The 19215-nt window shown below is 49.2% G+C and overlaps 1 protein-coding gene across 2 annotated transcripts in view; it reads right to left on the reverse strand.

Moving 5' to 3' along the window:
- Positions 1–18309, reverse strand: part of su(r) (dihydropyrimidine dehydrogenase su(r)) — a 99112-nt gene extending 80803 nt beyond the window's left edge. For both annotated transcript variants that reach the window (XM_070086615.1, XM_070086616.1), the window contains exon 1: positions 18150–18309. In XM_070086615.1, the coding sequence (XP_069942716.1) occupies positions 18150–18200 (51 nt within the window). In that variant the 5' untranslated portion in view covers positions 18201–18309. The remainder of the gene's footprint in view (positions 1–18149) is intronic.
- Positions 18310–19215: the final 906 nt, after the last annotated feature.

Raw genomic sequence — 19215 nt, forward strand, 5'->3', positions numbered from 1 at the left:
GCTTTCATTGCCAATTTTTCTTCCATAGCTGCTCCTCTAACTGAGTTGCTTAAGAAAGATGCTCCTTTTGTTTGGACCTTCCGTCAAGAAAGAGCATTCCAAACTCTAAAAGAAAAGCTAACTTCTGCTCCAATTTTGAAATTTCCAGATTTTTCTAAGCCTTTCTATCTGACAACTGATGCTAGTTCAATTGGCATAGGTGCCGTACTAGCTCAGAAGACCGATGGCAAGTACAACGCAGTTGCATTTGCTAGCCGAGTCCTTACGAAGGCTGAACGTAATTATACAGTAACTGAGCAAGAAGCTTTAGCAATAGTATGGTCTTTAAAGCACTTCCGAGACATTATTTATCAGTACTCTGTTCATGTCTTGACAGATCATGCTCCACTGATACCCTTATTCCAGAACAAACAACCTACTGGAAGGTTAGCTAGATGGACCTTGACTATCCAAGAGTTCAATCCCACCTTTGAGCATTTACCTGGCAAGTCAAATGTAGTCGCAGATGCCTTATCGAGACATGTTAGTATAGTAACTGCAGACCCTCCATTTAGTGCTGAAGAAGTAAAGAATGCTCAACGAACAGATCCCATGTGGTCTGGTGTGATTCGATTCCTGCTCCAGGAAGATCTTATTCTGACTGTGAAGCCACCAGCACCCATTAGTGACTTTCTCATGAACCAAGAATTACTGTATCGAACAGCCGAGTTGGGTACTCCTAGCAGAAGAGTATACCAGTTAGTAATTCCACAGTCACTAGTGAATGTAGCCTTACAGCTAGTTCACGATGTACCAGGTGTTGCACACCCTGGTATGGATCGTTCAGTAAAACAAGCCAGATTGAAATACTTTTGGCCTCGTATGGCAACTGATATTTCTGAGTATGTTAGGAAATGTAGTGTCTGCATGCAACATAAAGGCAATGCTAATGGACCTAATCCAATCCAAGTATATCCAACTACTAGCGAACCTTGGGAAAGAGTTGCGCTAGATTTGTTAACTAATTTCAACTGTTCCCTCCAAGGCAACAAACATCTGTGTGTTATGGTAGACCATTTCACCAGATATTGCGAGTTAGTTCCTATTGCAGATAAGACTGCCGAGACAGTAGCCAAAGCGTTTAAAGAACGCATTATCTGCAGGCATACCACCCCTAAGTCCCTAGTAACAGATAATGGAGGTGAATTCTGTAATGAAATTCTTGAAAATTTGTGTACCTTGTACAAGATCACTAAATCCACCATTGTTCCTCATCATCCTGCCAGCAATGGGTTAGCGGAACGAACCAATAAGAAAGTACTTGATGTCTTGAGAGCCACTATCAATCCCAATAGTGAAACTTGGGATGAAGTTATACCTGATGTGCAGTGTGCTATAAATTCTGCTTACAATGTTTCTATAGGTGACACTCCACATTATGCACTGTATGGTGTAGATAAACGTTTGCCTTATGAGTTGTTATATTCTAATCCGAAACCAAATTACAACCCTGATGATTTCGTAGCAACTCGTACCAGCTTAGCTCAAAGTGTTTTTAGAAGAATCCGTGAAACACTTCATAAATCAACAGCTGAATTCACAAGAGTCGCAAATACTCGAGTAAAGCCATCCAAAATCAAAGTAGGTTCGAGAGTTATGCTGACTAATTTTAACAAAACGTCTGCTATGCCAAAGCTTGATCAAAGGTTTGTTGGTCCTTATAGAGTAGTTGAACATATCACTGGAAATAAGTATAAGGTTAGAGAGATTAGTACTGGTCAGTATAAAGAATCGCATTTGGATCATATGAAGTTAGTATGTGATGATAATGATGTTCCAACCCAGACCAATGTGACAGACTCTGACAATCCTCCTGATCCTGTACTCTCTTCCTCTGATACTCAGTCAGATGATCAACCTGAATGTCGTTATTCCCTACGTACACGACAGGTATTGAGAAATCCTCAAGTATCATTTGTAACTTCCAATTCAGATTTGCCTCAAATGCAGCATGAGTTAGCCAATGCTACAGAGTTTGATCCTCCCAGAGATGACACCCATTCTGCATATGCCAATCTTACCCTAGCAGAGTTGGGGTTAAATGTAAATAACCTGTATAGATGAATAATTACAGTATCAACTTATCAGTATTCAAGAATTTTTTTTTTGTGTTCATGTTCTCTCCGCATTCTGAGAGTTAACAGTCTAGATTTGCGTGCACCGAATCTGCCTTTCTGTTAAACACTCTTTCTTTGTATATATTCCTTCCTCAGAATCCGTAGATCACACGAATACAGATCGATCGATCAAAATTTTGTTTTTTATCACTTGTAATCTCAATGTTGAGTTCGTTGTTCATTTGTTGAGTTTTAAGTTGTACTATAGTATACCTTGTATTGCATTACAGTTCAGTTACGTAAGCTTTCATTCTAATGTTCTACTTATGTATCTATAATGTTCATGTTGTGTACTTTGACATTGTATAGAATCAGCCCAAGCCGTATACCTGCCATCTCTAGTTGTATTAGTTGTATGTCGGGACGACATACGTTAGCGTCGCCGAGCTCTCAGTAGTAGTAACCAGTTACCAGTCTCAGTAGTAACCAGTTACCAGTAACCGTCCGTTGACCCAACGATCAACCGTCTCTTGAGTCACGGTCTGTGCTGACCTCAGCAGTATTCAAAGACCCACTACGGGGTACTGGGCAGAACGGCTAGCCAGTATTACCAGAGTGAGCAAGGAGATAGGTAACGGCTGGCAGGTCTCTCTCCACATATCGCCAATATACGTATAACAGCCTACGTGAGTATTTCTACCCTAATCCACGTATCGAACTCCCACATGATATTGGGTGGGTGTTGGGTGGGTGTTGGGTGGGTGTTGGGTGTGGGTGTTGGGTGTGGGTGTTGGGTGTGGGTGTTGGGTGTGGGTGTTGGGTGTGGTTGTTGGGTGTGGGTGTTGGGTGTGGGTGTTGGGTGTGGGTGTTGGGTGTGGGTGTTGGGTGTGGGTGTTGGGTGTGGGTGTTGGGTGGGTGTTGGGTGTGGGTGTTGGGTAGGTGTTGGGTGGGTGTTGGGTGGGTGTTGGGTGGGTGTTGGGTGGGTGTTGGGTGGGTGTTGGGAGTAGAAGGTTTAGTGGGTGGTGGGCTGTTGTAGGAACCATCACTACACTAACAAGTGGCTGCTTCCCGTCCATCACCACTAGCACCCACCACTACCATCACCCACCACTACCATCACCACTAGCACCCACCACTACCATCACCCACCACTACCATCACCACTAGCACCCACCACTACCATCACCACTAGCACCCACCACTACCATCACCCACCACTACCATCACCACTAGCACCCACCACTACCATCACCCACCACTACCATCACCACTAGCACCCACCACTACCATCACCCACCACTACCATCACCACTAGCACCCACCACTACCATCACCCACCACTACCATCACCACTAGCACCCACCACTACCATCACCCACCACTACCATCACCACTAGCACCCACCACTACCATCACCCACCACTACCATCACCACTAGCACCCACCACTACCATCACCCACCACTACCATCACCCACCACTACCATCACCACTAGCACCCACCACTACCACCACCCACCACTACCATCACCACTAGCACCCACCACTACCATCACCCACCACTACCATCACCACTAGCACCCACCACTACCATCACCTACCACTACCATCACCACTAGCACCCACCACTACCATCACCCACCACTACCATCACCACTAGCACCCACCACTACCATCACCCACCACTACCATCACCACTAGCACCCACCACTACCATCACCACTAGCACCCACCACTATCATCACCCACCACTACCATCACCACTAGCACCCACCACTACCATCACCCACCACTACCATCACCACTAGCACCCACCACTACCATCACCCACCACTACCATCACCACTAGCACCCACCACTACCATCACCCACCACTACTACCATAGCACCCACCACTACCATCACCACTAGCACCCACCACTACCATCACCACTAGCACCCACCACTACCATCACCACTAGCACCCACCACTATCATCACCCACCACTACCATCACCACTAGCACCCACCACTACCATCACCCACCACTACCATCACCACTAGCACCCACCACTACCATCACCCACCACTACCATCACCACTAGCACCCACCACTACCATCACCCACCACTACCATCACCACTAGCACCCACCACTACCATCACCCACCACTACCATCACCACTAGCACCCACCACTATCATCACCCACCACTACCATCACCACTAGCACCCACCACTACCATCACCCACCACTACCATCACCACTAGCACCCACCACTACCATCACCCACCACTACCATCACCACTAGCACCCACCACTACCATCACCCACCACTACCATCACCACTAGCACCCACCACTACCATCACCCACCCCTACCATCACCACAACCACCCACCACTACCATCACCACTAGCACCCACCACTATCACCCACCACTCATCACCACTAGCACCCACCACTACCATCACCACTAGCACCCACCACTACCATCACCCACCACTACCATCACCACTAGCACCCACCACTACCATCACCCACCACTACCATCACCACTAGCACAAACCACTACCATCACCCACCACTACCATCACCACTAGCACCCACCGCTACCATCACCCACCACTACCATCACCACTAGCACCCACCACTACCATCACCACTAGCACCCACCACTACCATCACCCACCACTACCATCACCACTAGCACCCACCACTACCATCACCACTAGCACCCACCACTACCATCACCCACCACTACCATCACCACTAGCACCCACCACTACCATCACCCACCACTACCATCACCACTAGCACCCACCACTATCATCACCCACCACTACCATCACCACTAGCACCCACCACTACCATCACCCACCACTACCATCACCACTAGCACCCACCACTACCATCACCCACCACTACCATCACCACTAGCACCCACCACTACCATCACCCACCACTACCATCACCACTAGCACCCACCACTACCATCACCCACCACTACCATCACCACTAGCACCCACCACTACCATCACCCACCACTACCATCACCACTAGCACCCACCACTATCATCACCCACCACTACCATCACCACTAGCACCCACCACTACCATCACCACTAGCACCCACCACTATCATCACCCACCACTACCATCACCACTAGCACCCACCACTACCATCACCCACCACTACCATCACCACTAGCACCCACCACTACCATCACCCACCACTACCATCACCACTAGCACCCACCACTACCATCACCCACCACTACCATCACCACTAGCACCCACCACTACCATCACCCACCACTACCATCACCCACCACTACCATCACCACTAGCACCCACCACTACCATCACCCACCACTACCATCACCACTAGCACCCACCACTACCATCACCACTAGCACCCACCACTATCATCACCCACCACTACCATCACCACTAGCACCCACCACTACCATCATCCACCACTACCATCACCACTAGCACCCACCACTACCATCACCCACCACTACCATCACCACTAGCACCCACCACTACCATCACCCACCACTACCATCACCACTAGCACCCACCACTACCATCACCCACCACTACCATCACCACTAGCACCCACCACTACCATCACCCACCACTACCATCACCACTAGCACCCACCACTACCATCACCCACCACTACCATCACCACTAGCACCCACCACTACCATCACCACTAGCACCCACCACTATCATCACCCACCACTACCATCACCACTAGCACCCACCACTACCATCACCCACCACTACCATCACCACTAGCACCCACCACTACCATCACCACTAGCACCCACCACTACCATCACTCACCACTACCATCACCACTAGCACCCACCACTACCATCACCCACCACTACCATCACCACTAGCACCCACCACTACCATCACCACTAGCACCCACCACTACCATCACCCACCACTACCATCACCACTAGCACCCACCACTACCATCACCACTAGCACCCACCACTACCATCACCCACCACTACCATCACCACTAGCACCCACCACTACCATCACCCACCACTACCATCACCACTAGCACCCACCACTACCATCACCCACCACTACCATCACCCACCACTACCACCACCACTAGCACCCACCACTACCACCACCCACCACTACCATCACCACTAGCACCCACCACTACCATCACCCACCACTACCATCACCACTAGCACCCACCACTACCATCACCCACCACTACCATCACCACTAGCACCCACCACTACCATCACCCACCACTACCATCACCACTAGCACCCACCACTACCATCACCACTAGCACCCACCACTACCATCACCACTAGCACCCACCACTATCATCACCCACCACTACCATCACCACTAGCACCCACCACTACCATCACCCACCACTACCATCACCACTAGCACCCACCACTACCATCACCCACCACTACCATCACCACTAGCACCCACCACTACCATCACCCACCACTACCATCACCACTAGCACCCACCACTACCATCACCACTAGCACCCACCACTACCATCACCACTAGCACCCACCACTATCATCACCCACCACTACCATCACCACTAGCACCCACCACTACCATCACCCACCACTACCATCACCACTAGCACCCACCACTACCATCACCCACCACTACCATCACCACTAGCACCCACCACTACCATCACCCACCACAACCATCACCACTAGCACCCACCACTACCATCACCCACCACTACCATCACCACTAGCACCCACCACTACCATCACCCACCACTACCATCACCACTAGCACCCACCACTATCATCACCCACCACTACCATCACCACTAGCACCCACCACTACCATCACCACTAGCACCCACCACTACCATCACCCACCACTACCATCACCACTAGCACCCACCACTACCATCACCCACCACTACCATCACCACTAGCACCCACCACTACCATCACCACTAGCACCCACCACTACCATCACCACTAGCACCCACCACTACCATCACCACTAGCACCCACCACTACCATCACCCACCACTACCATCACCACTAGCACCCACCACTACCATCACCCACCACTACCATCACCACTAGCACCCACCACTACCATCACCCACCACTACCATCACCACTAGCACCCACCACTACCATCACCCACCACTACCATCACCACTAGCACCCACCACTACCATCACCCACCACTACCATCACCACTAGCACCCACCACTACCATCACCCACCACTACCATCACCACTAGCACCCACCACTACCATCACCCACCACTACCATCACCACTAGCACCCACCACTACCATCACCCACCACTACCATCACCACTAGCACCCACCACTACCATCACCCACCACTACCATCACCACTAGCACCCACCACTACCATCACCCACCACTACCATCACCACTAGCACCCACCACTACCATCACCCACCACTACCATCACCACTAGCACCCACCACTACCATCACCCACCACTACCATCACCACTAGCACCCACCACTACCATCACCCACCACTACCATCACCACTAGCACCCACCACTACCATCACCACTAGCACCCACCACTACCATCACCCACCACTACCATCACCACTAGCACCCACCACTACCATCACCCACCACTACCATCACCACTAGCACCCACCACTACCATCACCCACCACTACCATCACCACTAGCACCCACCACTACCATCACCACTAGCACCCACCACTACCATCACCCACCACTACCATCACCACTAGCACCCACCACTACCATCACCCACCACTACCATCACCACTAGCACCCACCACTACCATCACCCACCACTACCATCACCACTAGCACCCACCACTACCATCACCCACCACTACCATCACCACTAGCACCCACCACTACCATCACCCACCACTACCATCACCACTAGCACCCACCACTACCATCACCACTAGCACCCACCACTACCATCACCCACCACTACCATCACCCACCACTACCATCACCACTGGCACCCACCACTACCATCACCCACCACTACCATCACCACTAGCACCCACCACTACCATCACCCACCACTACCATCACCACTAGCACCCACCACTACCATCACCACTAGCACCCACCACTACCATCACCACTAGCACCCACCACTACCACCCACCGCTACCGTCAACCATCACCACTAGCACCCACCACTACCATCACCACTAGCTTTCAAATCACTTGTTCTCTCTAGGCTGGAATACTGCTGTACATTAACATCTCCATTCAAAGCAGGTGAAATCGCAGATCTAGAGAGTGTACAGAGAACCTTTACTGCACGTATAAGTTCCGGGGCCCAAGACTGTTCGACAGCCTCCCATCAAGCATTAGGGGAATTGCCAATAAACCCCTGGCTGCCTTCAAGAGAGAGCTGGACAGATACCTAAAGTCAGTGCCGGATCAGCCGGGCTGTGGCTCGTACGTTGGACTGCGTGCGGCCAGCAGTAACAGCCTAGTTGATCAGGCCCTGATCCATTGGAAGGCCTGGTCATGGACCGGGCCGCGGGGCGTTGATCCCCAGAATAACCTCCAGGTAACCTCCAGGTAAGCACCCACCACTACCATCAACCATCACCACTAGCACCCACCACTACCATCAACTATCACCACTAGCACCCACCACTACCATCACCCACCAGTACCCACCACTACCATCACCACTAGCACCCACCACTACCATCACCCACCAGTACCCACCACTACCATCAACCATCACCACCAGCACCCACCACTGCCATCAACCATCACCACTAGCACCCACCACTACCATCACCCACCCGTACCCACCACTACTATCAACCATCACCACCAGCACCCACCACTGCCATCAACCATCATCACTAGCACCCACCATTACTACCACTTACACTGCCACCCACCGCAACCATCAACCTTCATCACTACCACTAGTACTGCCATCCACCACTACCATCAACCACCATCACTAGCACCCACCATTACTACCACTAATGCTGCCACCCACCGCTACCATCAACCATCATCACTACCACTAATACTGCCACTCACCACTACCATCAACTACCACCACCACCCACCACTACCATCAACCACCACCACCACCAACCACTACCATTAACCACCACCACCACCAACCACTACCATCAACCACCACCACCACCAACCACTACCATCAACCACCACTACCATCAACCACCACCACCACCAACCGCTACCATCAACCACCACCACTACCAACCACTACCATCAACCACCACTACCATCAACCGCCACCACCACCAACCACTACCATGAACCACCACTACCATCAACCGCCACCACCACCAACCACTACCATCAACCACCACTACCATCAACCACCACCACCAACAACCGCTACCATCAACCACCACCATCAACCGCCACCTCCACCAACCACTACCATCAACCACCACTACCATCAACCACCACCACCACCAACCACTACCATCAACCACCACCACTACCAACCACTACCATCAACCACCACTACCATCAACCACCACTACCATCAACCGCCACCACCACCAACCACTACCATCAACCACCACTACCATCAACCGCCACCACCACCAACCACTACCATCAACCACCACTACCATCAACCACCACTACCATCAACCACCACTACCATCAACCACCACTACCACCAACCACCACTACCATCAACCACCACTACCATCAACCACCACTACCATCAACCACCACTACCATCAACCACTACTACCATCAACCACCACTACCACCAACCACCACTACCATCAACCACCACTACCACCAACCACCACTACCATCAACCACCACTACCATCAACCACCACTACCATCAACCACCACTACCACCAACCACCACTACCATCAACCACCACTACCATCAACCACCACTACCATCAACCACCACTACCATCAACCACCACTACCATCAACCACCACTACCACCAACCACCACTACCATCAACCACCACTACCATCAACCACCACTACCACCAACCACCACTACCATCAACCACCACTACCATCAACCACCACTACCATCAACCACCACTACCATCAACCACCACTACCACCAACCACCACTACCATCAACCACCACTACCACAAACCACCACTACCATCAACCACCACTACCACCAACCACCACTACCATCAACCACCACTACTATCAACCACCACTACCATCAACCACCACTACTATCAACCACCACTACCACGAACCACCACTACCACCAACCACCACTACCATCAACCACCACTACCATCAACCACCACTACCACCAACCACCACTACCATCAACCACCACTACCATCAACCACCACTATCAACCACCACTATCAACCACTACTACCATCAACCACCACTACCATCAACCACCACTACCACCAACCACCACTACCACCAACCACCACTAACACCAATCACCACTACCACCAACCACCACTACCATCAACCACCACTACCATCAACCACCACTACCACCAACCACCACTACCATCAACCACCACTACCATCAACCATCAACCACCACTACCATCAACCACCACTACCATCAACCACCACTACCATCAACCACCACTACCACCAACCACCACTACCATCAACCACCACTACCATGAACCACCACTACCATCAACCACCACTACCATCAACCACCACTACCATCAACCACCACTACCACCAACCACCACTACCATCAACCACCACTACCATCAACCACCACTACCATCAACCACCACTACCATGAACCACCACTACCACCAACCACCACTACCACCAACCACCACTACCATCAACCACCACTACCACCAACTACCACTACCATCAACCACCACTACCATCAACCACCACTACCACCAACCACCACTACCATCAACCACCACTACCATCAACCACCACTACCATCAACCACCACTACCACCAACCACCACTACCATCAACCACCACTACCATCAACCACCACTACCATGAACCACCACTACCACCAACCACCACTACCATCAACCACCACTACCATCAACCACCACTACCACCAACTACCACTACCATCAACCACCACTACCACCAACCACCACTACCATCAACCACCACTACCACCAACCACCACTACCATCAACCACCACTACCACCAACTACCACTACCATCAACCACCACTACCACCAACCACCACTACAATCAACCACCACTACCACCAACCACCACTACCATCAACCACCACTACCATCAACCACCACTACCATCAACCACCACTACCATCAACCACCACTACCATCAACCACCACTACCACCAACCACCACTACCATCAACCACCACTACCATCAACCACCACTACCATGAACCACCACTACCACCAACCACCACTACCATCAACCACCACTACCATCAACCACCACTACCACCAACTACCACTACCATCAACCACCACTACCACCAACCACCACTATCATCAACCACCACTACCACCAACCACCACTACCATCAACCACCACTACCACCAACCACCACTACCATCAACCACCACTACCATCAACCACCACTACCACCAACTACCACTACCATCAACCACCACTACCACCAACCACCACTACCATCAACCACCACTACCACCAACCACCACTACCACCAACCACCACTACCACCAACTACCACTACCATCAACCACCACTACCACTACCATCAACCACCACTACCACCAACCACCACTACCACCAACCACTACCATCAACCACCACTACCAACCACCACTACCATCAACCACCACTACCATCAACCACCACTACCATCAACCACCACTACCACCAACCACCACTACCATCAACCACCACTACCATCAACCACCACTACCATCAACCACCACTACCACCAACCACCACTACCACCAACCACCACTACCATCAACCACCACTACCACCAACCACCACTACCATCAACCACCACTACCACCAACCACCACTACCATCAACCACCACTACTATCAACCACCACTACCATCAACCACCACTATCAACCACCACTACCACGAACCACCACTACCACCAACCACCACTACCATCAACCACCACTACCATCAACCACCCCTACCACCAACCACCACTACCATCAACCACCACTACCTCAACCACCACTATCAACCACAACTATCAACCACTACTACCATCAACCACCACTACCATCAACCACCACTACCACCAACCACCACTACCACCAACCACCACTAACACCAATCACCACTACCACCAACCACCACTACCATCAACCACCACTGCCATCAACCACCACTACCATCAACCACCACTACCACCAACCACCACTACCATCAACCACCACTACCATCAACCATCAACCACCACTACCATCAACCACCACTACCACCAACCACCACTACCATCAACCACCACTACCATCAACCACCACTACCATGAACCACCACTACCATCAACCACCACTACCATCAACCACCACTACCATGAACCACCACTACCACCAACCACCACCATCAACCACCACTACCATCAACCACCACTACCATCAACCACCACTACCATCAACCACCACTACCACCAACCACCACTACCATCAACCACCACTACCATCAACCACCACTACCACCAACTACCACTACCACCAACCACCACTACCATCAACCACCACTACCACCAACCACCACTACCATCAACCACCACTACCATCAACCACCACTACCATCAACCACCACTACCATCAACCACCACTACCACCAACCACCACTACCATCAACCACCACTACCACCAACCACCACTACCACCAACCACCACTACCATCAACCACCACTTCCATCAACCACCACTACCACTAACTACCACTACCATCAACCACCACTACCACCAACCACCACTACCACCAACCACCACTACCATCAACCACCACTACCACCAACCACCACTACCACCAACCACCACTACCATCAACCACCACTACCACCAACTACCACTACCATCAACCACCACTACCACTACCATCAACCACCACTACCATCAACCACCACTACCACCAACCACCACTACCATCAACCACCACTACCATCAACCACCACTACCACCAACCACCACTACCATCAACCACCACTACCATCAACCACCACTACCACCAACCACCACTACCATCAACCACCACTACCATCAACCACCACTACCACCAACCACCACTACCATCAACCACCACTACCATCAACCACCACTACCATCAACCACCACTACCACCAACCACCACTACCACCAACCACCACTACCATCAACCACCACTACCATCAACCACCACTACCATCAACCACCACTACCATCAACCACCACTACCATCAACCACCACTACCACCAACCACCACTACCACCAACCACCACTACCACCAACCACCACTACCACCAACCACCACTACCATCAACCACCACTACCATCAACCACCACTACCATCAACCACCACTACCATCAACCACCACTACCACCAACCACCACTACCATCAACCACCACTACCATCAACCACCACTACCACCAACCACCACTACCATCAACCACCACTACCATCAACCACCACTACCATCAACCACCACTACCACCAACCACCACTACCATCAACCACCACTACCATCAACCACCACTACTATCAACCACCACTACCATCAACCACCACTATCAACCACCACTACCATCAACCACCACTACCATCAACCACCACTATCAACCACAACAACCATCAACCACCACTACCATCAACCACCACTACCATCAACCACCACTACCATCAACCACCACTACCATCAACCACCACTACTATCAACCACCACTACCATCAACCACCACTACCATCAACCACCACTACCATCAACCACCACTACCACCAACCACCACTACCATCAACCACCACCATCAACCACCACTACCATCAACCACCACTACCATCAACCACCACTACCATCAACCACCACTACCATCAACCACCACTACCATCAACCACCACTACCATCAACCACCACTACCATCAACCACCACTACCATCAACCACCACTACCACCCATCACCAAAATCATTAATTCGAATTAAAATAGTTTACCAATTTACACACAAAAATAATTCATCACTTCAACCACCACTACCACCCATCACCAAAATCATTAATTCGAATTAAAATAGTTTACCAATTTACACACAAAAATAATTCATCACTTGGAAGAAGTAACTAACTGGAGCCGCGAGCATAACTTACTAACTGGAGCCGCGAGCATAACTTACTAACTGGAGCCGCGAGCATAACTTACTAACTGGAGCCGCGAGCATAACTTACTAACTGGAGCCGCGAGCATAACTTACTAACTGGAGCCGCGAGCATAACTTACTAACTGGAGCCGCGAGCATAACTTACTAACTGGAGCCGCGAGCATAACTTACTAACTGGAGCCGCGAGCATAACTTACTAACTGGAGCCGCGAGCATAACTTACTAACTGGAGCCGCGAGCATAACTTACTAACTGGAGCCGCGAGCATAACTTACTAACTGGAGCCGCGAGCATAACTTACTAACTGGAGCCGCGAGCATAACTTACTAACTGGAGCCGCGAGCATAACTTACTAACTGGAGCCGCGAGCATAACTTACTAACTGGAGCCGCGAGCATAACTTACTAACTGGAGCCGCGAGCATAACTTACTAACTGGAGCCGCGAGCATAACTTACTAACTGGAGCCGCGAGCATAACTTACTAACTGGAGCCGCGAGCATAACTTACTAACTGGAGCCGCGAGCATAACTTACTAACTGGAGCCGCGAGCATAACTTACTAACTGGAGCCGCGAGCATAACTTAGTGAACATAGAGTAAGAAATAAACAGGTGTAACATTATCAGTTTTAAACTGGCTCACTAAATGTCACTTGTTCAGCAGGAAAATTCTCTCAAAACATCTCGACTAATTATAGCTACGGTACAAATATACTGACATGTCCCCCCCCCCTTTCACTTTCATTTTGATTGTGCAAGAAAGGTATAAAATACCGACAATATGAAAGTTAAGACACATGTGCAACATCTGGGTATCTTTATTGTAGACGTCTCGCCATCCAGTGGCTTTATCAATACAGATTCTAGGACATAATTAGAAGACAGTAGAACTATATACAAAAGATGAGGTAATCAATCCCTCAACCTTGGAGTTAGTATTTACAGCATCGTGGTGGTAGAAAATCTGGAGAATCTAGGACCTACTTCCACTGGGGAATCCCGCCTACCAGTGACTATGTTCTCGTCTGCTACACGTCCCTATCCACTGACGTCTATATAACCGCCAGTCTCCTTGCCTTTGCTCCAGATTCTCCACCGCGGTGATGTGAATACTAACTCCAAGGTTGAGGGATTGATTACCTCATCTTTTGTATATAGTTCTACTGTCTTCTAATTATGTCCTAGAATCTGTATTGATAAAGCCACTGGATGGCGAAACGTCTATAATAAAGATATCCAGATTGCACATGTCTTAATTTTCATTTTGTTTATTAACACTGGAGGTTGCCTATTTAGTAATCATGGTCCACACGAAATTAGCACCTTTTTGTGGGTATAACATTAAGAATACAATTAGCCATTCATAATCGTGCTAGCTATTGGTAAAGATTTATGTAGAAGAATTGAGACACATGCAACATACGGGAATCTTTATTGAAGAAACGTTTCGCCACAGTGGCTTCATCAGTCCAATACAAAGTAGAAATGGGTAAGGAGAGGAGGAGACTGACGTAATCAGTCCCTCAGCCTGGAATCGATGTGTTCAGTCCATCACTCTTGTAGGAAGTACAGCATAGGGCCAGAGAGGTGGCTTATGTACTGCGGTCGGGCGAGTCGAAGCAGGAGGTGTCATCACAGTGGGACCTTCCACTAGTGTAAGTAGGTCGTCGTCCGAAGGTTGGACAAGTTTTATGTATATGTTTCACACTGGCAACAGTGTACACATGTGTGTGTGTGTGTGTGTGTGTGTGTACTCACCTATTTGTGGTTGAAGGGGTCGATTCACAGCTCCTCTATGTATGTGTGTGTACTCACATGTGGTTGAAGGGGTCGAGTAATAGCTCCTGGCCCTTCCTCTTCGCTGGGCGCTACTAGGTCCATGCTCTTCCCGACCTAAGAACCTTATCGTACCTAGTCTTAAAGCTATGTATGGATCCTTACTCCACTGCTTCACTCTGTACATTGTTCTACTTCCTGACAACTCAAAGGCTGAAGAAATACTTCCTAACATCCCAATGACTTCTAAGTTTTCAACTTTTAGTTGTGTCCCATCTCTGAAACATTCTGGCTCTGTCCACCTTGTTAATTCCTCTCAGTATTTTATACTCCATTACCATGTCCTCACTATCCCTTCTGCCCTTTATTGTCGTCAGGTTGAGCTCTCTAATGGGCATGTCCTGTGAGGACATGCCCGTTAGCTCCCGGACTAGTCTTGTTGCAACTTTTTGCAATTTCTCAAGTTTCTTGATAAGTTTGACTAGATGTAAGTTCCATACTAGTGCTGCGGACTCCAATATGTACACGGTGTACAGTGTCGTGAATGATTCCTTACTTAAATGTCGAAATGCTAGTCTTAGATTTGCCAGACGCTCATATGCTGCAGCAGTTATTTGGTTGATGTGTGTCTCAGGGAATGTGCTCGGTATGATATCCCAAGATCCTTCTCATAAGAACAATAGAATAAAGGAACACTGCAGAAGGTCTACTGACCCATACAAGGCAGATCCTTATCAAAACCACCCCTTCCCAAAGCTACCCAAGAACTTACTCCCGTACCCACGACACCAATTACACCCAGCCCCTCCCACTCATATATCTGTCCAGTCTCTTCTTAATGCTACCCAGGGTCCTAGCCTCGATTACCCTACTCCGAAGATTTCCACGCATCTCCTTGAGTGAGGTTTGCATCCTCTGCCCCATCCCCTCTCCACGAGCCTTTACTCCGTCTGCGGTCTTTTGTCCTTCCCCATCTTCATAACGATGCACTTGGTGGGGTTAATCTCCAGGAGCCATTTGTCACACCAGACCTGTAGCCTATCCAGATCCCTCTGTAGCCTTTCCTGGTCTTCGTCTGCTTGTATTCTCATTAGTTTCGCGTCATCCGTGAACAGGGATACTTCTGACTATCCCTTCTGTTATGTCATACACATATACAAGAAACAACAGCTGTAGGACTGATCCTTGTGGAACCCCACTCGTCACACACCGTTCCGCCAACTCGTCGCAGACCATCACTCGTCGTTTCCTTCTTGCTAAGTATGACATGAGTCATTTTAGTATTTTTTCCTGTTGTTCCTCCTGCTCCTCTAACAGCGGTACTGTAAAAAAGCCTTCTTACAAACCAAGAAAATACAACCTATCCATCCCTCTATCTCGTCTTACTTCAGTTATCCTGTCGTAGAACTCCAGTAGGTTTGTTATACAGGATCTTCCATTCCTGAAACTATACCGGTTGTCATATATGAACCCACTCCTTTCCAGGTGCTACACCACTTCGAGGTATCTAGGTCACATATCAGTTTGTTTACCTCCTCCTTGGTTGTGTGTAGTGTGTTCACATCTTCTGTTGTTTACTGTCTCGGTTTGCAACTAGCAGAGAATTCGAACCTGTGTTGTTTTAGCCCGCCTCACGGCGAGCGAAAATTCCACGACGCTCTAACCCACGGGACCATATTATTATTATTATAATAAAAAGGAGCGCTAAACCACAAGGGCTCATGGGACCATAGAATTCTACCCTAAACAACATGGGTTCGAATTCTGGGCTAGTCGCAGTGTTGTTAAAGATTAAATACCACTTGTTCGTGGTTGCAATACTATATATACATATATTCTCACCTGAAGGTCTCTAGTTCGATCGAAAATATTCGCGTTATTTCTATATTGTTGAATGTGGGTTATTTGTAAGTATTATCCATACAACCATCAGTGTATGGTTCACCCAATATGTACACATGCCAACATATAATCCCCATGGTGACCTACCTCAATATCTGGCGTATCTTTGCTCAACACACGTTGCTGTCCAGGTGCCATAGTTAATGTTGTACCAGGAAAAAACTGTACAGCTAGTGTGTGTGTGAGAGAGACGCGCACGACCTACTAAGCTCTTCAATGCTGACTGAGTACTTACAGAGGCACTTACCTCTCTGAGTTGCCATGTCAACACCCATTTACTGGTCTTATTATCGCAATTTGACAGATAGCGTTGATCAAGCTTATGGTGCTCAGGTTGTATCTGTAATTACTCTTAACACAGAAATAAACGAGAATGTAATATTCAGTTATATATTTTCGCTTTGACCAATAATATGTAAATAATAATAATAATAATAATAATGAAAATAAATATTTATAATAGTAAAAACAATTAATAATATGATTAACATTCCTCGCCCAGCTGCCGGTGAGGGTGGACGTTTGCTACACCTCTCTGACAGGCGCAAGTGCTAGCCAGGCTGTCACAATGTTGGCATAGAATTACTGAGGGGTACAATTAATCAAGATTCGGCGTTGACGTTGTTGCCTCTGATTATTCGAGAGACATATGGGATTGTGGATTGCGACCTTTACGGTGTAGCCTTAAATGGAAACTACCGAATGTTCGTGAAACTGCTGTCATCACAGGTGTATGAGGATCTACTCGATCATTATCAGGATGTTGCTATCGAGGTTAATGAGGACATCCTGGTAAAGATGGTCGATGTTTCGAGCCAATTTACGTATGTTAAGTTACGTAATGTGCCTTTCGAGGCGAATGAAGCTGACCTACGTAGTGTGTTTGGGAAGTTTGGAACTGTACACGTAGCTCAACAAGGCAAGTGGACGGCAGGGGCTTATGAGGGTTATCCAGAAGGTAGTTTTAGCCTCAAGATGACTCTGAGGCAACCAGTACCTTCGTATGTGTTCTTAGAGGAATTTAGGACATAAATATACTTGTAACTTACGCTGGACAACGTAGAACTTGTAGACTGTGTGTTGGTTATGATCACATAGCGGCTGAATGTGTGAGGCGGAGGACGGGCCAGGGAATACCAAGGAGTGACATTTC

This window comes from Cherax quadricarinatus, chromosome 19 (assembly GCF_038502225.1).
Source record: "Cherax quadricarinatus isolate ZL_2023a chromosome 19, ASM3850222v1, whole genome shotgun sequence".
Classification (NCBI taxonomy): Eukaryota; Metazoa; Arthropoda; class Malacostraca; order Decapoda; family Parastacidae; genus Cherax; species Cherax quadricarinatus.